The 26,939-nt window shown below is 40.1% G+C and overlaps 1 protein-coding gene across 4 annotated transcripts in view; it reads left to right on the forward strand.

Annotated features, from left to right (window-relative positions):
- adgrl2b.1 (adhesion G protein-coupled receptor L2b, tandem duplicate 1) overlaps positions 1-26,939 on the forward strand; it is a 127,794-nt gene that overhangs the window by 43,349 nt on the left and 57,506 nt on the right. For all 4 annotated transcript variants that reach the window (XM_088014792.1, XM_088014791.1, XM_088014789.1 and 1 more), the window contains 3 exons: positions 12,007-12,220; positions 19,228-19,337; positions 25,098-25,898. In XM_088014792.1, the coding sequence (XP_087870918.1) occupies positions 12,007-12,220; positions 19,228-19,337; positions 25,098-25,898 (1,125 nt within the window). The remainder of the gene's footprint in view (positions 1-12,006; positions 12,221-19,227; positions 19,338-25,097; positions 25,899-26,939) is intronic.

Below are 26,939 nucleotides of genomic sequence, written 5' to 3' on the forward strand. Positions count from 1 at the left end.
TTTTGTCTAGGAATTAAATGTCACCTGAGGGCAGGTCACCTGCAAACAAAAGGCCACCAGCCGATTTGCAGGTATAAACAGTCCCAGATAAGGAGGCCTTCTCTTGCTGTGCAGGAAATTGAATAACTACAGAGGCAGAGAAAAAGTCGGCGAAACAGCCACGCACAAAGAACGTTTTTGTCTGCCTTACACTATCAGTATTGACCTCTTGCAGCATATATCCTCATTGAGTGTGCACGGCACAATGGCCTCATCGAAGATGAGGAGCAGGAAGCTGTCTGTCATCTAGATCTCCCCATCTGGGCATCTGTTATCAGCACTGCTGTTTTCTGCTCGCATTGACCGGAATGCTGGTGGAAGGGAATGGGGCAAGGTCATCGCGCTCAAGTCAATCAAAGTGGTCAGCGTTGCAGAGATAGCAGGGGGTTATTGCCAAGGAATGTGTGGGGTTTTTTTCTCTTTTTTTTTTTTTTTTTTTTTTTTTTCCATCGACTTTCTGAAGTTCTCTAAGACTCCCAACAGCGATGCGCATGGGTCCACAAAGTCAGGTAGTGTACAGTGCACTGGAAAGGATTTCTATACCCCTTTAACTTTTCATGGCATTACTACTTTAAAGTCTTTTAATATGGTTTAGTGTGACACACTGAGACAAAATAAAGCATAATTGTGAAGTTTTTTTTTTTTTTTTGATGAGTCAAAATCTCAAGTGTGGTGAACATTTTAATTCAGCCCCCTATACTCTGCTACCTCTAAGTTAAGTCCAACCAATTCTCTTCAAAAGTCACCTAGTTACCTTACTATAAACTAGACAGGCTTTCTATTCTTACAATTTCAGACAATTCTAAAGATAATATGGATAGAGAATTATATTCCATAGAGATTGCTGACACTACTGCCGATACGTAGGAAGGCAAGGTCACAGGCCCTGATGGTCTTCCCATTGAGATCTATAAATGTAAAAATAAATTAGCTGAACTGCTTAATTAACCCAGAACAAAATGGCTTTATGAAAAACAATCAGGAATTCCATCACGTTATCAGGGTGTCGAACTTGATACGTGTTATGCAAGTTTAATAAGTTGCATTTGTTATTTAGAAATTGTCGAACATGAGGGGGATGTAGGTTATCATAATTTTTTATGTTAATTTCTTCCAGTCAGTCCTGTGTATTTCGAAACTGTGGGTGCTCGCTTTCATTGAGATTGTGCAAGTACCAGCTTAAATGTCCTAAAAGAGGACAGAGTGCAAGCACACACTGATGTGACCAACACATTTTTTAAATTAGGTTGCTGCAGAGTCGGCATTCTGGAAAAGAGACTCCTGCAGGATGAGCAGAGTTAGTAGGAAACTCAGGATGCCTCTTGAAGAGATTGCTGATAAAAAAAATCAGCCCATTAATCTAAGTCAGCACAGACTCAGCCTTAATTGCATTAAAAGTTGCGTTTTAATGCAAAAGGAAACATGCATTCGATGAAAAACATATGGCATAATAACAAAGGCATTTTTTTTTTTTTTGCATGTGCAGCCAAAAAAAAAAAGAGTCTTATGTTTGAATAAAAACAAATTAAGTACAAAAAACTCAAAAAAAAAAAAGGGGAAGCCTGCATAAAATGCCTTTCAATCTCAAGTGAATTAGTTTGTAATCTCAAGAAACAAGCCAATCCAGTAGGAGTGATAGTGTGACAGTTTCAGAAACCACGATGAAACTGAAATGACCATTTATTCTCAGCTAAAGCCTGATTTCTAGTCATCATTGTGGTCTCAGCCTTATTATTCATGTAATCCGTGTTCCAGTTGCAGCTTCTCCTTACACCCTGTCTCGGCTCCATACATGCAGGACCGGGCGAACGGAGGCGGGGGTTGGTTAAGGGGAACTCTGTCCCGGCAAACAAGAACAGAGACACAAGAGCATGTGATGGAGACTAACTCACCCCCACCAACACCACTTCTCTTTTCTTTCTGCTTCATCCTCTTCTTTTCTTTCTCTCTATCCTCTGGGAAGGCACCTGACTTACCCACAGACGTTTCTAGCGTGGAAAATCCAGCTGGGGTTTAAGTGCAAGGGTAAAATGTGGGCTTCAAGGGGGCTTAGGCATCACTCAGGGCAGATCAAACCCACAAAACTAACCCTGCTGCACTCAGGAGGGTTAGTCAAACTTACCTCTTTCTGTGTGTTTCATCAACTTCCCTGAAGAGATGCAACAATATGTTGGATATTGAACAAGCAATGAACTAATTCTGTCAAAGCGCCGCTCTCCCAGGAGGGCATTGGAGGTTTTTCATGTTCGAAGCTGAACATTACCTTCTTCTAAATGTTTATCCTTCGTAATAGATGTTTGTATCAGTGCGGAAGGGATGCTTTCTCAGTAAATTATGAGAGATTATATTTTACTTTAATCAGACTAATGTACTGGGGAAACGGGCCAAACATTATAGTTTACTACATCCTCACCAGAATTATTCCTGTCATGGCCCTCATGAATTTAGAGGCTTACATGTATTAGTAATGTAATGAAGCTTCGTCTGACTTCTGATGTTCACCCAGAGGGTCAGAGATAGGGAGGATAAATCTTAATTATTGTGACCAAATTAAGTCATTACAGCCTGCAAGTTCTGCAAGAAATTCTTATCTGCAAGGGCCTGCATATGAGCTTGGATGTTCTGGAGAGGCTAAGCAACCCGCCGTGTTCTCTGTGCATCGTTTGTAGCAAAGCGTACACATGGAGCCTCTACGACTCAGTAAAGTCGAGTAACGAGCTCGTAATTGGAGGGTTGTAGGTTCAATTCTGGCGTCCTCAAGTCACATGTTGATGTGCTTCTGGGCAAGGCACCTAACCACAAGCTCTCTATTTATGGGTGGATGCAGGATGAAATTGGTTCGATTTCAATTTCAACTCTACGTGTTTAATTTATTCGCACATTTACGATGCAGAACATAACCAACGTCTGTCAAATAATTTGGCATCATTCAAATGCAGTATCTTATATTCATCTGGGGTATATTTTGCTAATTGTGGTGCTAATGCTATGTGTGTTGTGATAGAACAATAACACTTGACATCTCTGAAAGACCCATACATCTCGAAGTCAGTTTGTAAACTATGTTACTATGTTCGTCATTTTATCTTCTTTTAACTGACATGGTTTAAATGACGCTTTTTCTCTTCAGGTTTTTTTCTTTTTTATTGGCTCTGCAAGCCCACAGGAATAAAACGATTAAAGGGAAAGGGTCATAAGCCTCTTAAAAATATAAAATGTAATTTTCTTCTCTGGATTAAACAAATCATATCATTGGACCAACCTGCTCATTTTTATTCAGTGGCCTAACCACTAACATAATTTTTGTTAACTTTAAACCGTGCAAGTCCATAATGTTTTAGCGTATTGATTGCTGGCTTCAAAACTAATTTGGAGAGTTGCAACAAAATCGAGTGTCTGGGTTTTCTGAGAAATAGCTGCTTCTGTTTTCTAGATTAGAAAACACAAGCAGAAAACGCAAGCTGCAACTTGCAACACAGCTGCAACTGTTTCATTCTTCACAAAACAAACATGAAAAAATTAAGAAAGTATAAAATTAACATATTTTTAAAACGCTGATGGACAAGAATAAGTATGTTTTTACTATCCCTTTTTTTAACCTCTTATTCACAGAAAAGCTATACCCCTTGGAAAGTTTAGGTTTAAAAAATCTTTATTTTATCAACATGTTTCTGCTAGGCTAGTAGTAATATTAATGTTTTGGGGTGGTCAAGTCAAAGCCTGCACTTAAATCTAACAGTAGTCAAAGTGTGTTTGATTTTGGCAATCTAAAATTAAAGATTAGAATAATGGCAAAGAAGTGACCTTCCAACTTCAAAATACTGTTGATAACACAGAAAAATCTGCTAAGCCACTTTTATATTGCCCTGTTCTGTGGGAATAGTAAGAGTGGCATACTAACCTTTTAGATGGACACCATGGTCTGGAAACAAATTGAGTGATTTGTCTAAATGAGCAGCAAAGACTACTAATGTGCTACTCCCATAGTGCGTTACAGAAAACTCAAACGAATCAGCTCTATTCCAATCCCTGCTCTTTTGGTACATGGTTTCTTTTCTCTTCACCTCACTGCATCATGAACCTTTAACAGCCCTTTAGATTGTGCTCGGTCACTATCTACTACGTTTTATTATGTTTTAAACAAAACCAGTGAACTCACTATTCAACAACTGTCAGAATCTAAATTTATGTCCAAATCTACTTACTATTTTGTACTGAGCATCATTGTGGTGGTATATAGACCTCCACAGGCAGTCCTAATATGTCTGGTTTTATCTTTCAGAAACAATGAAATGCCTCTATATGGTGTGATAGCATCTAGGTTTTAATAAAATGGCCCGCCTAAGGAGTCTAGAGGCAGCATTAGGGTCCTTTAACCCTAGCAATATGACAAATCTTTCTCCTTAGACCCCTTCATTTGGACATGTGTCAACATTTAATCTGTTATTCTATACTCCCGCGCTGCATTTCAGAGTTAAGACAACATTTAGAGAATAAATTGGGGGAAAGGGCAGTGGTAAGAGCTGCGGCTTTGCAACTTGAACCTGCAACGGCTTAATTTATGTATCACCAAAGAGAAAAGGGATACGACACGGAGCGCTTCATCTGATCATGGAAGCAGTCTCTTCTTTAGTGCTGGTTTCTATTTTCGAATTCTTATATGGGAATCAAGAGTGTCTGATGGCAGCAGTCTGGGAAGGGCGGGTGTAGCCCTGGGGTTTGTGGTCTTGTCTGACACTGTCTTTAGAAACAATTCCCAGCAAGGTGGGCCAGAGCAGGGACTAAAGTGTCATGGGAAACGGTGCAATGTGTCCAACTTGATTTTCAGTGTTTCGCCGTGTTTCGACAGTTAGACTGAAATGTGAGCTGCGGAGGGATGTGGAAGGCTTCTTTGGGTGTCATCTGTATTCGAAAAGCAGGTGTTACGTCGTGAATCCCCAGATCTCCGTTCTAATCTCCCACCTTTCTTATGTGTGCCTCTCACATCTGATGAATGGTCATGTGAAACATTTTCTAACGTTTTGGGCAGGATTGTCAACTGCCTTAGCAATTAGGGAGTATTTTGTGTGGTGCGTTCATGCGGGTTCGCTCAGGCTAGTTGAAAAAATTAGTGTTTTTAATCTTCTATGCCTGTTTTTATAAATTTCTTTTGAAAAGCCTAACTCCACTGAAGTAAATCCTTCTCATTCTCTCCGGATGTTGGATTATGGAGGCATCTCTCACTTTTGGGGGGAAAAAACTTGACTCTAAGATCTTCTCTTTCTTTTCAAGATGTTGCCTACCAGTAGCACCGGGAATAAAACAACATAAAAAGACAAACAATCTTGAAGTACTCCTGCTGCGACCGTGGTGGGGGCACTCTTATTTGACTAAAGGCTACACCCTCCTTTATGCTGCAAAAGAAAGCGTCCCTGTCAAACTGAAACCCAGAACAATAGGGGCCAGCCTCAGGGAAACAGGGCCATTTGCATGCAGCTGTTTGCCGTTTCCAGGACCACAAAGGCCAATCAAAGAAGCCCTAATGGGAGATGACAAGCGTCAACCAGTGCCTTTGCTCTCTGTCTGTGCCAGGTCTCGTCATTCTCTCCTACCCTCCAAAAATGGCCCAGTTTTTTTTTTTTTTAAAGTTAAACATTCCTCCAGTCTTTTTTTGCCTCCCGCTGCCTGATGGTGTGTAGTTTGAGCGGTCAAAGGTTGGTCATGACTGCAGACTTGAGAGCTCGCATGCAGAGCAGCCAAGATGAACCTGAGCATGTGTGTTATGGTCCGTCACTTGTAGTTGGCAGATGGCAATATCGCAACACGAAAACGACATCATGTTCTCATATAATCTTCATAGATTTTTTTTTTCTTACGTCACATGAGGGTATAATTGCAGAGGGTTTCAGATGCACCCATCTGAGCCACAGTGCCACTTCCAATTTCAAGGGTGTTGATAGAAAACAAAATATGTATTATGAGAGGGATTGTCGCCAGTGAATTATAGGCTGTCAGCTGGAGGAAAAAAGAAAAAAAAATATAAAGCTCCCAGAATGCAACAGATTGAGCAGCAGTACTGATCTTGCTTTGCTCTCTTGAGCTCAATAGATGGCTTAGCAGGCAGGTCAGGAGGAGAAATCTGAAAAGCTACTTTTCTGTGCAGCCACTCACTGACGGGAATGCATGATTAGGCCTGATGTCAACAAGGGCAGGAATGGGGATCAGAGCCAATTATCACTTTGTCAAAGTGGCTTCCATTGCAATATGTCTGGGTGGTCTCAATCGAATATGATGATACTAGGCTTTTTATTTGGCAAAAATATAATTTCATGATTTTTTTTTCAACAGGAAAATTATGGTCACTGTTATCACAATCTCTGTATGTAAAAAAACAGTGTCTAAAGCTATGACATAGCATAAAGCGTAGGCTGTAGAATACTTGTAAACATACATCTGCATTGCAGTGTCAGCTTTTAACTGTAAAACTTTGATTTTTCAGTGGGAACAAACACAATAATAATAAAAAATCAGCTTAAGTAGATAACATTGTTTGGATATGTACTTTTATTTAAGAAATTGCTAGTTATTCTAGTGACATTAATGTAGAAAAAAATTATGCAAAAAAAAACAAAAACAAAACAGTTTTCACTGTAGGAAATATTTACAAGGAGATCAAGCTTGTACTGCTGAGTAAATTCTTGGATGGCTTCTTTTTATCTTTACTTGAGGAAAAACATGTTGATATAGAGCTACTCTCATAAATGTTGACTGCTGTACCCAGCTTGGCACTTTACATTTATATTCTTAAATAAAATTGAATAGAAATACGCTCTTGTTTGTCGATGCCATACATCAACACAATATGAAAGCTCGCTCAGAGGGAAAATGGACAGAGCTGAATACAAGGCAGAAAAAACTGTGGCAGCTAAAGTTTTGAGACGTTCATGTAGGTTCATCCTCTAGCAGGACAGTAACCTTAAGAATACAATCAGGGCCACGTGCAAGGCTTGTAGAGACTAATGTTGAGCGACTGAACGAATTTTTACGACCATTGACAATAGGCTGTGACCTGGTGCTTGCCAGTAACACTGCAATGAGTAGCATTTTTGAGAAAAGTTGCTAAAAGGAACTGGAAAGTCCCTAAATATATTGACAAAGTTGGTAAGTTAACAACATTGATACCATGCAATCTGCAGGTTGGTGTTGTATTGGCATCCCACAAACAATATATATTTTTCAAAAACAGAGGGATAAAATATAAAAAAAATATGTGGAATAGTGTAATTGTAGCCAAATAATTGTTTGGTCATTTAAATTTTCCGCTTTACTTTCATTGCTTTTTGCTTATGTTTGTGGTGAATGGTTTAATATAATTAATAAGTTGAAGTTTTTTTTGATAACTGGATGCAGTTTTATAGGAATTTCACAATAGAAATTGGTGTTGAACTAACATTTTAGTAATTCTTACAACCAACAACTTTTTCTGGTCTACCACATACAGCCAGTTTGGTGATGAAGTATAAGATTCAACTAAGTCTGAAAAAGAGCACAAAACATTCATGTTTACCGTTTGTCCAACAGACCACGTATTTTATGTTATGTTAAATATTGGCAGTGACACAGCAAGATCACCCACTCTGCGACTCACACCCACACAGGGTTTGCGTTATGAATTCCATCCTGCAGTTTTCCTGACACCATTTTCCCTACAGCTGGTGGCCTTCTGTCGCAATCTTCAACTGCTGCAAAGTTGATCAGTCAAACAAAGCACAGAGAGTGAGATGAAAAGCTTTTCATGCCTCCCTAGAACACACTGCACACAAACAACCTTCACTCCTCCTCAAGATCTTGCAGAACTCGTTTAAACCAAGGAAGTGCACACAGAATAGACACATCCAGAAACCTTTGTTGTCACAAGGTTTTTGCTTCAGAGCTTTGTCTAAACCCTGAGATCTTAGGCGACACCCTGTTCAGCCACCAAAAATATATTCCTTTGAATTTAGATTTTTCCTATCTAAGCAATGAAAAAGTCTTTTTTTTTTTTTACACATGGTATAGTGGTGTATTTTATTCAGATTTGTCATCGCATGCCTAGTTACAAGTTTACTAGACAAGCATTAATGAGACCAAGACTATGTGCAGTTTGGAGAGAAGGCGATTTGTTCTTTGGGCCGCCGGCACAGTCTAGGTGCTCCTAATTGATGTAGTGTTAGCCTATGACCAAAAAGATCTATACCAGAGAGGTGGCGGGTGGAGTCCAGCCAGCCACGAGCATAATCAATCGGTAGTCTTCTGCTGACAGCAGCTTGCCATCATGCCATAGCGATCTGATAGATGGGCAGAGGCGGCGGTGGACAGCCGGAGAAAGAAACTTAGACAAGGCAGATGGCGTGTGTGTCCGTGAGGATGTTTTTTTTTTTTTTTCTTTTTTTCTTTGCAGAAAGACGGTCTTTCTGCTTGGAATTTTAAAACCCCACAAGATACATTATTTCCGTCTGTTCTCTATAGCTGCCGTGATAAACCCGTCACTCCGTCCGTGAGGAATGGCAGGCGGGACGATCATTAGTCTTCGCAGTAAAGCCGCCAACTCCTCTCTCTGGGTTTTATCATCCACCATTCTGGACAGGTTTTCTGAAAGGTTTGGGTAATTGTCGTGGTTATTGGGAAAGATGGAGTGACCCCGCAGCCCTTCACTTATGATTTGGCTGAACTGATTTCTTCTAATGAGGTGATAAACAGTCCAGCTAAGAACAATTTACTGGCTATTAGATGGATCATGGTTTCATAATGAAATGTCTAGAGGCCAAATGCCAGAGAAAATCTGCCATTAATTTCATATTTTGTTCTCTTGCTACTTCTCCTGGTGTGCCTAGAACTTTTTTTCTAATATGCAATGACTCTTTCGGTATATTTTTAAGAGTGAATGTTTTACAGATGCCATTTTTCTCCTTTTTGCTGCTGCGGCGTGTGCAGGCTTACACAGACTATCATTATGACTGAGCTAGGCACAGGAAAGCTGAAATGACTTGCAGACATGTTGGTCAGGTTTTTAAGGACAGGAATTTTGAGCCAGAATCACTTCAGCTCTGAGCAGTTCAAACAATGCTAATTGCGCAGGACCCTGACTATCAAAAGTGCGAGGATAATTAAAGCATGGGGGCAAAGTGAACCCGGGGTGGTAAGTGTTAGTACATGACAATGGTCGGGAGCCAATGGGAGCAGGAAAAAGGTAACAGGCTGAAAGGAGGGCTAATTAGGAGAGAGCAGTGTAGAAAATACAAATGGTAGCTGCTCCCTCAGGGGCCTGCCGGTGCTGAAAACAACGACGATTATTGACAGTTCATGCAGAGCTCTATTTGCTCGTCTTTAATGGAGCACAATTTCCATGTTCTGCTTAGATTTTACCAAATTGTTTTCTCAGAATTGCAGACAGTTCTATTTTTTGTGTTTTTGACTGGATCACTTTAACTGCAGTTAATGGATTTCTTTTTCTTCCTTACAGTGGATATAAAAAGACTATATGCCTGTGTTAAAATTTCAGACTTTTTGAATGTGAAGTGTACAAGCCCTTAAACTAATATGTTGTGGAAGCACTTGTTGATTCAGATTCAGCATCTGTTGTTCTTGTGCACACACCTGTCATCATTTATAATAAGTCAAATTAATTTTTGATAAAAATCTGCAGTATTTCGCTTATATCTAACCTTATTTTTTTTTTAATACCCTGGGCAGATTTAGAGCCAAATACATATTTTAACATTATGTTTCTTTTTTAGAGTAGCCCAGCCAGAGTTGAGACTTGGATATGCAGAGGGAGCTAAAGGTTAGAGTGATGGCAAGACTTGGTGCTCGTCACCAAAGATAAATCTTCAAAATATCATTGCCGATTTTCCTTTTGACTATTTTTAAGGAGTGGTGCAAATGATTTTGACTTGATATTTTTTCCACTAACAAACTAAAAAACTATTACCTTTAACTGAAACTCGTTTTTCATTTCCTGTCAGAATGGCACTTCTTGGTTGAATGAAAATAAAGAAAAGATGGAACAGTGACATTACTAAGATCTTTCTCCATAACTGATAAAAATACAAGATGAAAAACTGGTTTAGAGACGGCCAGGAACCTGACAGTAACATTGAAGGACTAGCAGGATTTTCTGGTTAGTCCTGGCTGTGGTCTGCCTTTGACAATCTCCATAGTCTCCATATGTCTGGACTGAAGACAGGGGTTGAGTGTCAAAAGCCTTTCCTCAAAACATTCCGACATGTCCAAAATCTCCCAACATCTTTTGAGAGAATGTTCTATGGTCTTACGAAACCAAACTTGGACTTTTGGTCATAATCCCAAGCCATGGTAAAGGCACTATCATGCTGTAGGATTACTTTTCTTCAGTCTCAAACTCAATTTACCCAGGGGCCGCTGGAGGCAGAATCTGGGTGAAGCTGGGCCGCATAAAGGATTTCACAAAAAACATTTAAATATCCCCAAATGTCATCAACATTTAATTATTTCTCAAATACATGAACTGCAGGCTTTGGCTTTGACAAAGACATGATGATGAGGGTGTGACAAAATTTAGGGTGCGTTCACACTCCAGCCTGAAGTGACCCAATTCCGATTTTTTGTCAAATCGGATTTTTTTTGTATGTGTTCTGCAGTCTGAACATGCAAACGACCTGAAAGTGTCCCGCATGCGCAGTAGAGGGCGAAATAGCGTCAGCGTTCTCAGTGTTCGGTTCTGCCAACCGCCATAAAAAGAAGAAGTGCTCAGTGTTTGCGGAAGAAAACATGGAGGCTAACGGCGGAGCTTAGCTTACATATTTGAAGTTGTTGTCCAACCGGAGCAGGATATTAACAACTTAATCCTCTTTATAGTCCGTCATAGTTGTTTTTCTTCCCACTTGCGCGTATCAGAACGCAGAATTTGTTGAGTATCATTGACGTTCAGTTCGGATGAATGCGACCTGGACGTTAGATCGCATTTGAATCGGATATGGGTCACATTCAAAAAGAATCCGACCTGTGCTGTTCAGACTGTCATAAAAAGATCAGATAGAGGTCGCATTACGTCAAAAAAAAAAAAAAAATCGGAATTGGGTCACTTTAGGCTGCAGCGTGAACGCACTCTAAGTTTATTCCACTTGACGTTGCTCTTGTTCTACGTTTTATACAAGTCTTTAGCCAGCTAGCAACGTATGGAGAACGTCTTGCCGCATGACGTCATTACCGCTTCTACTTGTCACAACAGCGCGGCGGATGACGAGCAGCCCGGTAGCAGTCGCCTTTCTCTGCTTTTGATCGTGGCATTTAATGGTAGAAAGTACCGGAATGACGACTGCAGGGAAGGGCAACTGGTACCGGACTGCTCCATCATCCACCACACTATTGTTACAAGCGTAGTGTGCATGAAGTCAGTGTAGCTTAGCCTAGCACCGAATGTCAGCCATGACGAGGAACGGCGGGCGGGACTTCCTTCAGAGGTCCGCTCACCCTGTGGACCCCACTAAGGTTATACTTTCATATCACGGTACGGGCCACGAGACATCGTCCTGCTGGCCGCGTGAATGAGACCTCTGGTCTACATGATAATAAAGCTATTTTCAATCTGGACTGGATTTGGTCCTGCTGGTGGATGCTCTCTGTTGGTGGAGACCATCTCAAAACACTCTTGGCCTTTATATCTGCTGAGGAATTTATTAGATTACCACTGATCTCAGATGATTTAAAAATTTGACAGGCCTGACCACAGAGCAATGGAGAAATGAATTGTTTTTCATCGTTCCCCCATTCCTGGTTTGCGTGTAACGGCCCCTCTATTTAAAACTGTGGTAAACATTGGACTGCTGTGGCCTATTCGGAGCTTGCCAGCAAATTTTTACAGCATGATGTGCGGTCTTATTGTGCTGGCGCAGTGATCCCTTAACCTATTAATTTAGTGATGCGCTTTCTTTGTCCTTGTGTGTGTTTCTCTCTTCCCTCCGTCGTCAGGCTTCAGCCGTGCGGCCTTGCCTTTTGGGTTGGTCAGGAGAGAGCTCTCGTGTGAAGGATACGCGATTGATCTCCGTTGCCCTGGGAGTGATGTCATCATGATCGAGACGGCCAACTACGGCCGCACTGACGACAAGATCTGCGATGCTGACCCGTTCCAGATGGAGAATGTCAACTGTTACCTCCCCGATGCCTACAAGATTATATCGCAAAGGTAAAACACCGGGGGGGAGAGGAGGGATTCCATTTCACAAACACAACCAGGAGCTGGGCAGAAAGGCATGGCCTTTTTTTCTTTTTCTTTTTTTTTCTTTTTTTTGTCTGGAATATTGCTGAACTCTTTATTGCTGTAGTGTTTTGTTACATTTCGGCATGTACTTCTTCAGATGGATATGCTTTTGTGAATTGTCATTACCATTATTTCTTTTCCTAGTGCATCTCAATTATCCGAATTTCATATAAAAATGTATTTAATCCAGTAATTCAATTCAACAGCAAGGCTCACATTATAATGATTCATTCTACACTGAGTGATGAATTTCAAGTCTTTATTTCTTTTAATTTTGATGATTATGACTCATAACTTATAAAAATTCAGACATAGTTTCCCAGAAATTGAAATATTTCATTATATAAACATGTTATGTTGTGGCCATGGTACAGCCTGCACAATCATGGAGAGAACTGCTGACATGGCAGTTGTCCAGCAAACAGTCACTGACTCGTTCCAGAATGATGTCATTAAAATGTCATTATTTACTGTCATAATGACATACTTTAGTCAGTGTCCTTGAACCACTGATTGAATCACCTTTTTCTGTTTCCTGCCACTCAACTTTTTCTAATAAAACTGAATGCAGCAGTCTGTGAACAGTCAAATTTTTAAGCAATGATGTTTCTGCTTGTTGGTGTATGGTGTCAATCACTGCTAGCTAAAAAAAACCCTGTAAAGTCAGCAAATTTTCATGTAAATCATGCTATTTCTTGTTTGAAAATTATCTTTAGTTAATTTAACGTAAAAATATTCATTTCTGAATTTTGTGTTTTTGTTACTTTTAAGCCATATTACTCAAAATAGCAGAAATAAACATTTCAAATGCATCCCAGTACATATAAGGAATCAATATAATATATGATATTTACTTTTTTCCTGGCATTACTTTCTGTTAAAATTCACCTGCGCTTTTGACCTCAATTATTTTGCTCTGGTTTGTCTTGGTGCAAAAAAAAAACTCTCTTTTTTGACATGCTTATCTAACATTTTTGCAGATAATATTCAAATATCTTGCACAATTATGTTACTAAACAGCAGTAGACAAGCCTGAACTGCAAACTTCACATTTCAGGCCGCTCAGGACCAGTGTGTGTTGTGTGTCCTTGGCGCCTTTTAGACTCTGCAGAGCTTTTTTCATGCACAAAACACTATGCAATGCGCCGAAAGCTAATACGTACAGACAGCTGAATGTGTTCAAGCAAAATGGCGCCATCTTACACCCTTCAAATTCCAGGTTTTGCCGTCTCTTGCCAAATTACGTGGATGACATTTAAAATCTTTAAAAAAGTGTTGCGCAGATTAATTCTTGACAGGCAGGAAGTGACATCCATGCAACGGAGCTCTTCACACCAGCTGCGTGTTGTTGCTTCTGTTTGAGTCATAATCGGAGTAGCTCAGGGAGGCGACCGCCAGTCACATGAACACCCTCCTAATACCCTATCTGGAACACTGCGCTTGCTTTGTTCAAACACTTGTAGTGCATTGAAGTGGCTTTGCCTCAGGTAGCGAGCGGTGCCCATCATCGTGGCTTTTATCCTGGTTACCCTCTCACAGGATGCCGCCTCATTGTCAAACGACAGCACAGCAACACTTCAGCTCGACTGCTGCTTACCCCTAGAGGTGTGTGTGTGTGTGTTTTTAAAGGGCACTGGATGAGCTATTCATAAACAGTAACGACCACTGTTCACTGTCTAATGCGCCGCTCTGTCTTAACCTGCAGCCTCTTTAAAGCTGGCTTTTGAGCATCATCGCCCACCATGTCAGACCTTTGGGATTTTTACATGCCTCATTTTCTCCTGTTTACCCCCATGAGATGCAGCTCCACAGAAGAGCTTCATGAATACATCAGGTCCTGCTGTCTTTCTAAATCTACACCGCAGTCCCAGTGCAGTTGTACAGTATAACGCTGCAGACGCTTTCCATGCCTTTTGCTTTCACTGACAACCGCAACACTTTTGTTGACAAGTCGAGACCCACACTGAGTGGGGATTTACTTCAAACCTACAGTCAGGTGAACATTAAAACACCCTGCAACAGCCCATGTTTTTACTTCATATTTGGGCATATGGATATTTAATGTCAAATTCAAGTAATACCCCTAACAAAACAACAATATACAATTTCTGGTAAGAAATAAATAACATCCCCACATTTATTCTTTCTTAGAATGGTTAGAAAAATTAATTAGTATTTTGAAAAAAATATTTAGTTTGGTGTGGCTGATGAGGCTGTTGAAGTGAGAGAGCATTACAGGAGGATCTGTCTGAGACATCCAGAAATGTGTTGTTGCATCTTATGTGTCTTTCTTTAAAAAAGGCCTCAAAAGAATTATAAATTTGCTATTCTATGGTATGGGAAATAGTCTACAAGTGAACAAGATCCAACATGGTCTGGTCTGTCCCATCTAAGAAAGTCCCCCTGATAGTGGACTGTGAGATGCCAAAAGAAGTCTCTGGCTATACGTCATCGATGAACCTGCAGCTGGCCTTTGCAGCTGTTGCTATGGAAATAAATACCTGCATAAAAAGAAAAAGCCTGCGTAAGTTTAACTTTCATGGGAGGTGTGCAAAGAAGAATACTTTCATGAAAAACAAAAATAAATCAAAGCCACACTGAGATTTTCCAAGGATAGCCCAGACAAAGACCAGGACTTCCTGGATGTTGTTCTTTGAACAGATGAATGTAATATTGAGAGGTGCGTGGTGAAAATGTGAGACCATCTCTATAAAGCAGTTGTTGGTGAAGCAGAAACTGGACCCTGTGACATGACAATGACTCAAAACATGCTGGTAAAATCTGTCAAGGACTAGCTGAAATGAAAAACGCTGCTCTGAGTCAAAGCCTAGATCTTGAACTGATTGAGGTGCTGTGGGGTGACTTGAAACAGGCTGTACATGCAAGAAACTCTTCAAACATCTTGCAGTTGAAAGTGAGGAGTGGGTCCAACTTTGCTCAGATTAATGTCTACAAGAAGCATCTCTGAAGTGTTTTTTCAGCCAGTGGGGTAAGGCTAGCTTTTAGAAAGTAGTGTGTCCTAAAGTTTTCCTCATTTTTATTCTTATCTTTTAATGAGTAAAAGCAAGGACATATTTTTTGCTATTTAATTCCAGTTGAAACACTTTCAATTCCAGAAATAAAGAAAATACAATTAGACACCAAGATTTCAGCATTTCTTAATAAATAACTTATTTATTTTTGTGTCCTATTTTTTTCACATGCCTGAATATTGATCCAGGTTCCCAGGAAATAATGGTTTTGAAAGGAGCCTTTTGCCACAATGATCGTAAGGATTCAGATTAGAGGGAAAGGGCTCCTGATCGTAATTAAAGGCGATGTGATAAATGGCGACGTTAAACCAGCCGCAAATCTTCCAGAGGCCAATCAGCGCTCCATTGGTGTGCAGCAAACTAGAATGTGGGTATTTTAACTCTATCACAATGGGCCAGTCAATACTGTCAGGATTAACAAAAGGCAACAGCCCCACAGACGGATAAACAAACACATTAAACAAGAGCGGGTAAATGGAAACAGTTGGAGGTCTGCATCTCAGACTGGCAGTTTCTGGAAATTGCGACAGAGAGCATTCGTCAAGAACTGTTTCTTTTTTTTTTTTTTTTTTTTTTTTTTCTTCCCCCACAACAAAAATTACTGGGCAGGAATCAAATAGATTGATTTTTGCACGACAGCTACATCAGAGGGTTTTGTCAAGAAGAACGTTTAGTTGAAAGTTTTGCAAAGAAAGTGCCGCAACCTCTGGTCACATTGCTTAATATTCAGGTCTTCATTCCTTTAGAAACGCGTCGTGAATGGACTGCGAATTTGACCTTTCCGTCTCTCGACCGGAGCAGGTGCAAAAACTGTTCACTTGTAAAAAATTATGATCTAAATACACTTTTCGTCTCTCTGCCTTCCATTACTTCATTTGAATCGCAACCTCTTCTCTGACCCTTTAAAAGTACCAGAATGAATCTTTTATCTGGTCAAAGGTGCAGCTCTCTGAGAGAAAGCGAGTGGAATTCAAACACTTGACTGCCGTGAGACTGTTCAGTGCAGATCGCACGCTGGGATTTGCTGCTGTTATAAACAGACCGTCAGAACCCTTAGCAACAACACCTGCTCCTAAAACACGAAGGCATCTCCAAATTACTGTGAAGGAAAACGCTGCGGTGAGCGGTTCCTGCATAAAAATAATATTTTTAGTGATGGAAAAAACGCTTTTTTTTTTGTTGGTTCTTACATGTATACAAATCAATATTTCATGTTAACCAAAGATCAAATGGTGTAATATGATAGGTGTTCTCTTGTACTGGTTAACCAACAGAGAATGATCATCTAACAAAACATTTTTCCTGTCTTTTTAACTCAGCCTTAGTTTTCTGGTCTGCAAACTAAACAGTTTGATTTGGTCTCATTGCTCACATCAAGTCAGCCGAACACAACCTGCTTAGTACAACAAAGAACTCATAAATAGCCAGAAATGCTTCCCTTCGGAGCCGCTAAGAACCAGAAGTGGAGCTGAAGCTTGGGTGAATATTTATTAGGTGTGTGCCTTTGTGTGTTCTTTTGTCCTGCAGGTCAGCTGCAGTGTGGCACAAAGTCAACCACAGTAAAAATTGCAAATGAATATTCAGTGTTTTTTTTATTTTTTTTTATTGATTTATCACCACCTCTATAATTTATCTGGAGTTTACATTTCCTGCTAGTTGAGATGAAGCTCATAGTTGCTTCCTTAACACACTTAATGACGGATTTGAAAAGAAAAAAAACACCATAGGAGTGCACAGAAACATTTAACCCATGAGACTATGCATGATATTCACAAGGTTTTAAACATATTTTATGTAAATCTAAGAATCAAATAAAGATTTTTCCAAATTCTGTTTCTTTTCCATGAATTGTGCTTTTTAATCCTTATAAGAGACGATTCGGATTGAAAATGATCCCTTTTTTTGCATTTTCACAGATAGAATAAGGTCTTATAAATATAAAAATAATCTCTATGGTGGAGCATTATCCAGTTTAGTTTAGATTAATCAAGTATTTTATGGTTTGAACTACAGATGATCAAATACAGTAAAGACTCAGCTTTTGATTTGGCACCTATAGTGAAACTGTAATGCACATGCTATCTTTAGTTGTGTTAGCAGCTAATTGTTTCTCTTGTTGGTGAATGCGCAGTTCAGGTGTGATCACCGTAGCCTCCATGTTTTGCAGGTTGCTTGCTTCCTATCTGTCACTGTCAGCAATTACCCAAAATATTGCCAAAAAAGGGATATAAAACTGATGAAACTTTCTTAATCTGTTCTAAAGCATTATTTCAAATTGACCTCGAACCATCACAATGCCTTGGTTGATAGCACTATTGCCTGCTGATGTATTTTCAACACATACCAAATAATCATCTATTGCCCAATTAAACTTCATTTTGCTGATTGGCACTCTACCTGAATTTATATCTATTCTGTTTGCTGCATTTAAATTATTAATCACACAGTGAGATCATGCTTTTTTTCCCAAATATTTCAAAAGCCTATTTCCTATCACTTGCAGCTATTGACTTTAAAATCTCTGTACCCAGAATGAAGTGGAACATTTTTGGGTGAATTTGAGGTGATCCAGCATGCCCCACACACCGTCAATCAGATCACATTTTCATGCGGTGACCCTTCCTCCCTTGCGGCAGCTCTCTTGAACATTTGCTACGCTGGAGCTACAAACGTTGCTTCTCTATAAGCACAGCCGGCAGTATATTGGCACTGAAGTTTAGACCATAGCTGGCTCTTTCTAAAAATCCTTTGTTAATTGTGCATGGTTTTAATAAGGTGTAATAGTTGTACGGCATTAACTTTGAAGTACAGGCAGGGTGCTACAAAGAAAATGCATGTGCACTACTGAGCAAAGTTTCATGCTGGATTTACATGTGTGCTTACCTGCTTTTTAAAATTCATTAACTTAGTCTTAGATGAGTGGTTCTGTTCATCTGTCATATTTTTGTTTTGTTTTGCAGTGATAAATTGTCCTAGACCTGTTACTGTTGTCCCCTGTTCAGATATATGTTCAACTTGCATCTCTGCCTGACTTTTTTTTTAATTTCTTTTTTCTTTTTTTTTCTTCTTTTCTTTAATATTTATCTCAAGCCTGCACATTGTTAAACGTTTCTTTTTCGGTGCCAGTTTTCATCTTGTTTGCCTCTCTTGCTGACATCATTCTCAATCCCTGGGCCTGAAGAGAGCTCGATTGAAGTGGAGCCAATTTCAACCTATACAGTATTTACACAAACTCGATCGTTTGCTGTTCTTCTATTTTATTTTATTTTTTTCCCCTCTTGCTGCCTCTTGACTTGAACTTTTTTTAACACCCAGAAACATGTGCTAGCACGCACACACACACACGCACACACACACACACACACACACACACACACACATGCCCAATGTCTCTGCAATTCACACATCATACTGTTATTTCACTGAGGGACACCATATCATGCTGGAAGGCAAATAACCTTTCATGGAGTTGACACATTCATGTCTTGTTTGGGCATACATGCAGAGGAGCTGCTCTGTTATACTCGAGGCCACCCATTCCAGTCCAGTGCATGTCACCACCACCTGTCGCGTGTGTTTTAATGAATGTCCTCTCTTCCAATAGCAGCCTGAAGACAGTAATTCCCAACATGCCTTGTAGCTGCTCTCTCGCTCTGTCATTCATGCCATCGCCTTCATTTACTCGCCCCTTTTAATGCTCTCATTCCTCTCCCTCCTCGTTCGCCAAGGTTTGAAACTCCAATGCATAAGTAACAGTCGAGCCCGGGATTTCATCAATGTCACTGAGGCTGTTACAATGAAGCGCTCCCTCCTTTTGTGTTGTTAATGTTGTCTCATGCGGAGTACTCTTACTGTGGGTAGTCATGATGAAATCTCTGGTCAATCTTTTTTTTCCCCTAGGTGCAACAACCGTACGCAGTGTGTGGTTGTCACTGGCTCTGATGTCTTTCCCGATCCATGCCCTGGCACCTACAAGTACTTAGAGGTCCAGTATGAGTGTGTTCCCTATAGTAAGTATCGCCACCCCAATCTCATACAGAAATCTTTGTTGTGTAATATCAAAGTGTCTGATGTGACTGCAGCCTCTCTTTATTAGCTCTTACAGATGACTCTTCAACTCTTTTATCTGGAATAACACTGTTAATAATGACCTAAAGCTAGATGGACTTGGAATGTTTCTTAGGTATTTAAAGTTTAGTTTATCCAGTTATAAAAAGAAATAAACAAACACACATTTTTCCTGTTCCCTTATTGGAAGTCCAGTCATGCAGATGTGATTTTACTTGGCTTTATTTGAGATGTGAGATATTTTATGTAATAAATGCTGATTTTTGTGGGTTGTAAGTGAGCGCCAAACAAGTGGCAAAATAGAGGTTGATTAAAAAGAAACGTGCACCCAGAGAGGCATGTAATGGTATGAGTCATACAACATAAGAAATAAGAAAGAAAACAAATGTCTCACTATGGTATTTACACAAAACAATCAAACAAAGCTCTGTAACGCAATCTAACTGAATTTATTTAAAACAGAAAAAAAAAACATTCCCACTACTGCTAAAACAAAATATTGATTTTTTTTTTTCATTTGTATTAATATTATCTATACAATTTATTTATTGTAGTTTAATCTTGATTCAGTAGAGTATTACCCCCTTTTTGCTTTTAATGTTGCAGCGTATTAACTATAGTTTTAAAATGTTGTTCTGCTAATAGAGTTCAGGGAGAACATCTTTCAAAAACTGGTTTTTGCAACTGAAAATACTTCCAAACAGCTGAATTTGTTTTTTGTTTTTTTTAGAGAAGGAAAAACTATTCCACATTATGGTAACCTACAGTTCTCAGGGTCTGCCAGCTTGTTAAATTTAGTTTAAACCCCAGGAACAGCATGATATATGGTTTTACAAAGCTTTGGTATACCTGGTCCCAGCCTGCATTATTTTTAAGTCATTCTTTTAGATAAAGTTCAAGATGGAACCAATATGCAAATGCTCTGTCCATCTTCACGATTGCAACTTGCCAAAGTAAATTATCACCACATTAAGAGTTGTGTGACCACGGTTAGGAGTATTTAACTGACAAATTACATATAAATGGCAATTTAACCCCCCCCAAAGATGAACAAATAAGCTAACAGAAAACAGTTTCTTCCCAAAAAGCATGTGTTACATAATTGCACTTTAACTCTTAAGTGACCAAAAGTTTCCACTTATTAACATGCTCGACTCTGACTGACATAGAGAATGCTCCAAACTGCAAAAAGTTATTCAAAACCTTTTTTTTTGTTTTTGCTTTTTTTTCTTTTTTCTTTTTTTGTTTCCTGTTAGCAAATTTCCACCCTATTTATCACATTTCCCGGTAACAGTCGGTAGCCTATAACGCTGACCGAGGTCACTGCTCAGCCTTGTTTATTTGTTCTAAAACCAAGTAATGGAAACATGCTTAATTTGCATGCCCATTTTGTACCCGACAGCGACATAGAAGCCTGGTTACTGGCATGCAAATTATCAACCGTGGGAGCTGAACTTTCACTAACAGGTTGTAAATCTCCTACTGCAAGATTAAAAGTTTTGTTGTGGTCAGTTTAATTTTCTTTTACGTACCTGTGCAGGCTGAGCACAGCGACACAAATCAGCACGTCAAACTCATCAGCTTTAAATTTCGCGAAAAGGCGACTGTAAATGTCTTCACGGATTGCTGCGAACATTATCTGACTGCCCAAGATATCATTTATTCTAGTTTGCAGTGTTTTTAAGTTTAGCTTTGGCTCGGGGGTTTTTAAATTAAATCTTCACGTTTTAGTCATGTATCATTTTAGTTTCAACCACTAAAGCAAAACCGAGTCAGATTGAAGCAGAGGTTCCACATGATTCAATTTCCACTGAGGGATTTCACTGGGGACTTAGACGTGATAAATGGTTGTTGATGTGTCCCCATCGCCGTCTATCCCAGACTCTGCTTCAACGGCAGTAAATGCATCTCTGGTTTATAGTATGACGCTCATATAGATCAAATTGAGTTTTTCATTGGCCGTATCTTTTCTTAAAAAGCATTGCTGGTTCTGCGGTTAATCCTCAGACCTTACTGTGATCAGTTTGCTTTGGAACTACTTTCCACCAAACAAATAGCTTCTGCTTTTCCCTTTTTTTTATTTTTTTATATAAACTCAGTCTTACATATTTGTGGTTCAGTTGAAAATCTCAGGGGTATATATTTCTACAGCTTGACAAATAAAGCTGAAGCTATCTGCATGACTACATATTAATAAAGGTTGGAGTCACAATGTTTTCTCACAGTTTCCGTTGGCTGACTTTTGGATTCTCTATTACTGAAATCAGAATGTTTGGCCTTATTTAGTGCTCTTGTTGATCCATAACACAAAGGATCTTACTGGAAAATCTGTTAAATGGCCTAAAATTTAAAAGAATGCTTTGCATTTTTCCTGAGGTTAAACTGAACTGTTACACTCATCACAACTCTCTTCTTCTACAGTTTTTTTTATCATCTTTGCTGCAAATATGTTTATAACAGTCACTATTTTATAGTTAATCCAGCTTTAAATGGATGCCTAGAGTAGTTTGTATAAATTCAGCTTTATCTGAGCTTACTCCATGTATTAAGTGCTGAAATGTAAACCTTTAGAAATACTCACTCTTCTTTCCCCTCTTCTTTCAAACAGACCTTCCTTTCACCTCCTGTTCCCCACCTGTACTAACTCTTTCTATTTTTTTTTTCTTTTAATTTTCAACCTTTTTTCATATTGTCTCCAGCCTCTCCAAAGCACCGAAGCACATGCAGCTGCATTTCTAAGGAACGCCCATTAGGCTGACTGTACCATCAGTCACCTCGTGCGCTGCCAGCTCATTTAAGCATTGGTAACTTTAGTGTCGTATTTTATGCATGTGGGCGAGCAGATCTAGAAATCCAGCGTCTCGTTTGTGTTTAGAAAAGTTTGAACAATTTCCACCCTCAGCCAAGACATGCCAGAAATAACTCCGATGCTGTGTTGACTGTTCTCCATCTAAATATGACCAGGACTTTGGATTTTTTATTTTATTTTTTTTTATAAATTTTCTCCATCTCTTGGTGCTTAGGGGAGAAGCATTCTTTGACAAGTTTATTCAGTTTTTACTGTACAAACTGTTGTTTTGTTGGCAGATAAAGGCGATGGAAATGAGTAGTTTATTGGGAAGTGCGATACATGGCTTGTCTCTTGCCATAACTTCTCTGTTTTTAATTCTAGGATGAGACACCACTCTAACAAACTTTTTTTTTTTTGCTCTTCCTCTAAGATCTCCTATCCCAGCCAGCCGAATGGTTCATTTCACACTCACACCCTCCAACTAATTTTCTTTCTTTATATCTACTAGTTAACTCATGATAACATTTCTCTTCCTCTTGCACTCTTTTTTTTTTTTTGCTTTCTTTTCCAATGCCTGAAATAGAAGTGGAGCAAAAAGGTAAATGAGTGCTCTGCTCCTTCCCTCTCTTTACCCCTCCACTCCCCCAACCCCCCACCCTTTCGGCCTCTTGTTCTGTGGTGTTGAGTACAGCTCCCCTCACTCCCCACCCCCTTCCACCTCTCTCCTCCCCTTCCTGATTGCCTTTTCCTGTCAAATTGTAAACCCATAGGAGGATGGTTTGCACCCATGGAACCCAAACGATTTGCAGAATGAAATTTCAAATGACAACCATGGTCACCTGACCAAGTTCTCTTCTCGATACGAAAGAAAACACCGACTGTTTTTGGTGTCCATTCATTCCTCGGACCCCCTCGTAAGCAGTGTAACCCCCAACACCCCTCCCGACGTCTCCGAAGAATGACTAGTTGTGTGTATACCTCTTAATTGGCTCAGTCTCAGTTTGCCTGGCCCGAGTTCTGCTGCACCCATAGCACGTGATGTGAAATAGCAGTGATGGCTGAGTGAGTTTGGCACCGCCTGCGAAAAAAAAAAAAAAAAAAAAAAAAAAGACAATGTTTGAGGACGGGAAAACAAAATTTCCCTGGCTTTCCTTTCTCTCTTTTTTTTTTTATCCAGAACAAATTAATTTGTATTGGAACCTTGCCGTGGCCTCCCTCACCCATCAGTGGTTACTCTTGTCTTTTGCCACAGAAGTAGTGAAAGTCCTTTGCCTCTGTTGTTTCTATTTATTCCCTCAACCTCCACTTTCATTTTTTTTAGTTTGTTTTACCTTTGCTTTGCTGCCGCCACCACTACCATCCGACAACCTGTTCACTCTTACCACGAGATGTACAGTCTGTTTCCTTTCCCTCTTGTTACTTAATGACCCTCAGTCATGTGAGAGTGCATGTGCAGTGTGTCCATATGTACAGTGGATATAGAAAAGTGCACACACCACTGTTAGAATGCCAGGTTTTTGTGGCATAATTAATGAGACCACGACAAATCACTTGAAAACTTTTTCTACCTTAAGTGTGATATTTATCTTGTACAATTTAATTGAGAAAGTTACGCCTGACGGAGAAATATAAACAAGAATATAAAAGCTGGAATAACCTGGTTTAGCACCAACTCTGAAACCGATAGTTTGTTCAATCCCTGCAGCCATTTATGATTCAATTTCAGCATTCTCTGTTTTCTGGCCTTGTAGAGGCTTTCAAAACCAACATCGGATTGTAAGGGCATCTTTTGTCCCTCCGCTCTTCATGCAATCACAGAGATGAAGCCATTTTTTTTTTTTTTTTTTTGTATTCTATAATCTTCAAGCTTTGAGACTAATAACTGTTTAGGCTCAAAACTGTCTGGCATCTTCCCAAAAAGTCTAGTACTCTAAGCAAAAGCATGATGCTGCCATTGAAGTGATTGTGTTATCTTTCTATCAGTTATGAAACATGCAGTTTTTGCCAAGGATCTGTTGTCTATATTGTCTACAATTATTGACAACTGTCTTTGTGATACCAGATACTATGTATGATGAGATTTTTTATGACATCTCTGCATACTTTGACTTTACCTAGAGGATTGAATTAAGCAAAGTCAGTAGAATTTTCCTTATATGGCTGAAGTTTATTTGTTATCAATCAGATTCACTATAACTGATGGGAAGTGTAAACACAAAAATACTGGATACTGGAATTGAATTTATAAGTGGTTCAATATAGTATTAGATTCAATACCTATTAAGTCAGGCTTTTTACATTTTCCAAAAGATTTGAATATTTTTCATTTGAATTGTATAAAAAAAAAATACTTGCCATACTTGCTATACAAGGGGTGGAAAAAGTTTGGAAATGATTTTTAATAATCTCCTAAAACCCTGACATTTTAATCAGCCTATTTTTACTTTTATAGCCACTGTACCCAGGTGTTCATGTGGCATTTGACATTTGAAGAAGCCTTTCTGGTGTTGGATGAAAAAAAAAAAAAAAAAAGCACACAAAACAAAGCACTGTGAATTCTCCTTTCGCCACTTCCCGTGTCTTTCGTTTGCAGGACTTTAAAACTTTTTCGGTTCACATTTTATTTGTTTTGTCCCCGGTACAGTGTAGCAGCAGCCCCTTGAGAAGCAAGTTCTATTAACCTCACATTTTTCATCCCGAGTAGTTACTTTGACACGTACATTTGTTTTCCTCCCCCCTTCCCCCGTCTCATTAGTACAAAAACACTAGTCAAAAGCTTCAAAGTCCCTGATCTTTTTGTCCTGTACTTGAGTGGCGCAGCTGGGAAAATTGTGCCAGTCACACATGTAACGTTTGAGGTTTTTAATATTCTGCCTTGTTGTATTTTTGTTTTGCTCTCCTCTGTCACCAGTTTTCATTTGTCCGGGGACTCTGAAGGGCATAGGAGCTGCAACCTTCCTGTTCGAGGCCGAGCAGCAAGCGGGCTCGTGGTGCAAAGACCCGCTCCAGGCTGGAGACAAGGTCTTCTTCATGCCCTGGACGCCCTACCGCACGGACACACTCATTGAGTATGCCTCCCTGGAGGATTTCAAAAACGGTCGCCAGACGACAACCTACAAACTGCCTCACCGTGTGGACGGAACCGGCTTCGTCGCCTACGACGGTGCAATTTTCTTCAACAAGGAGCGCACTCGTAACATTGTCAAGTTTGATCTCCGCACGCGCATCAAAAGTGGAGAGGCCATTGTGAACAATGCCAACTACCACGACACCTCACCTTACCGCTGGGGCGGCAAGACAGACATTGACCTTGCGGTCGATGAGAGGGGCCTGTGGGTGATCTATGCCACTGAGCAGAACAATGGACGCATCGTGGTGAGCCAGCTCAACCCGTACACCCTACGCTTCGAGAACACCTGGGACACGGCGTACGACAAGCGCTCGGCCTCCAACGCCTTCATGGTGTGCGGCGTGCTGCACGTCGTGCGCTCCACCTACGAGGAGAACGAGAGCGAGGCCAGCCGCAGTCAGATCGATTACATCTACAACACCAAGCTGAACCAGGGCGAGTACACGGACATCCTCTTCCCCAACGAGTACCAGTACATCACCGCCGTGGATTACAACCCCCGGGACAACCAGCTGTACGTGTGGAATAACTTCTACGTCCTGCGCTACGACCTAGACTTTGGGCCGCCGGATCCTGCAGAAGGTGAGGGACTGCTTCATTTTCAAGTGTAATCCATTGTCTTTGTGTAAACCCTTCTATTGTTTGGCAGCGGCTTGGGATGTCACAGATGGCTGCTTTTTAATTCTGGATACAATTCAGGTGTGATCAAGGAAAGAGGCTTGTGTTATTCTTGGGGAAAGGCCTCATTTGCAGACAGAAATTACAGATTCACCTTGGAATGAGGGACAACTCTCTGTAGGGTTGAGGCACAGCTAAAAAAAACAAAAAAAAAACATGAAAAATGCGCATCTTTATTACCACGAAGCAGGCAAGCCACTCAATCCAGCTGATGCTTGGACCCCATCAAATTCTTCAATCTCAAGCCTTATCCGGAACCATTATCTACACCGCCTCCCTGAACTTCCCTCTCACGCTGCGAACATGTAGGAAAAGGCTTGTGCACAGTATGACAGAGGTTATCCTTTCCTCTCCGCCTCAGGATTGCACCATGCGTTGCCATGACTACCTCTTCAACTTTTGCTGTTGCCATTTTTCTTTTTTTTTTTTTTTCTAACAGATGAGGTGATAATCGGCAACCTATTGTGGGCTAATATTTTTCAAAGGCGAGTTATGGAGCACACAGCGCATCTGTTGGAGAAAAAAAAAACTGGTTGGAGAAGGAGATCTATTACAGTGAAGAATCCTGTCAGGCAGTTAACGGGCTTAAATTAATCTGTGAAGTGCTGAGAGGCGACATATGTGTCATCAGACAGGGACATTACATCAGGCCGATAATGGGCTTAATTACCTGACAGAAGCCAATTTATTCCACAAGTCTTCTGTATGAAGAGGGGAACAAGAATCTTGACCTGACTGGATGATACGTTATAGAGGTTCGGGTTGCTGCCCCTCTGCTGAGCACTGTTGGATATCAGGTTACGACTGGGCTGCTTATTAAAGAATCATCGAGTGGTGATATTATTTATTGCGATTATGAGATCATTTGTGATACATCTTATGTATTTGTCGTTAAAAGTTCTTCTAAAAGGTTTTGAGCATGGGAACTGTTGAGTTTTCAGACTA

This window comes from Poecilia mexicana, unplaced genomic scaffold (assembly GCF_051168715.1).
Source record: "Poecilia mexicana isolate PSO_F unplaced genomic scaffold, ASM5116871v1 scaffold_17, whole genome shotgun sequence".
In the NCBI taxonomy this organism is placed as follows: Eukaryota; Metazoa; Chordata; class Actinopteri; order Cyprinodontiformes; family Poeciliidae; genus Poecilia; species Poecilia mexicana.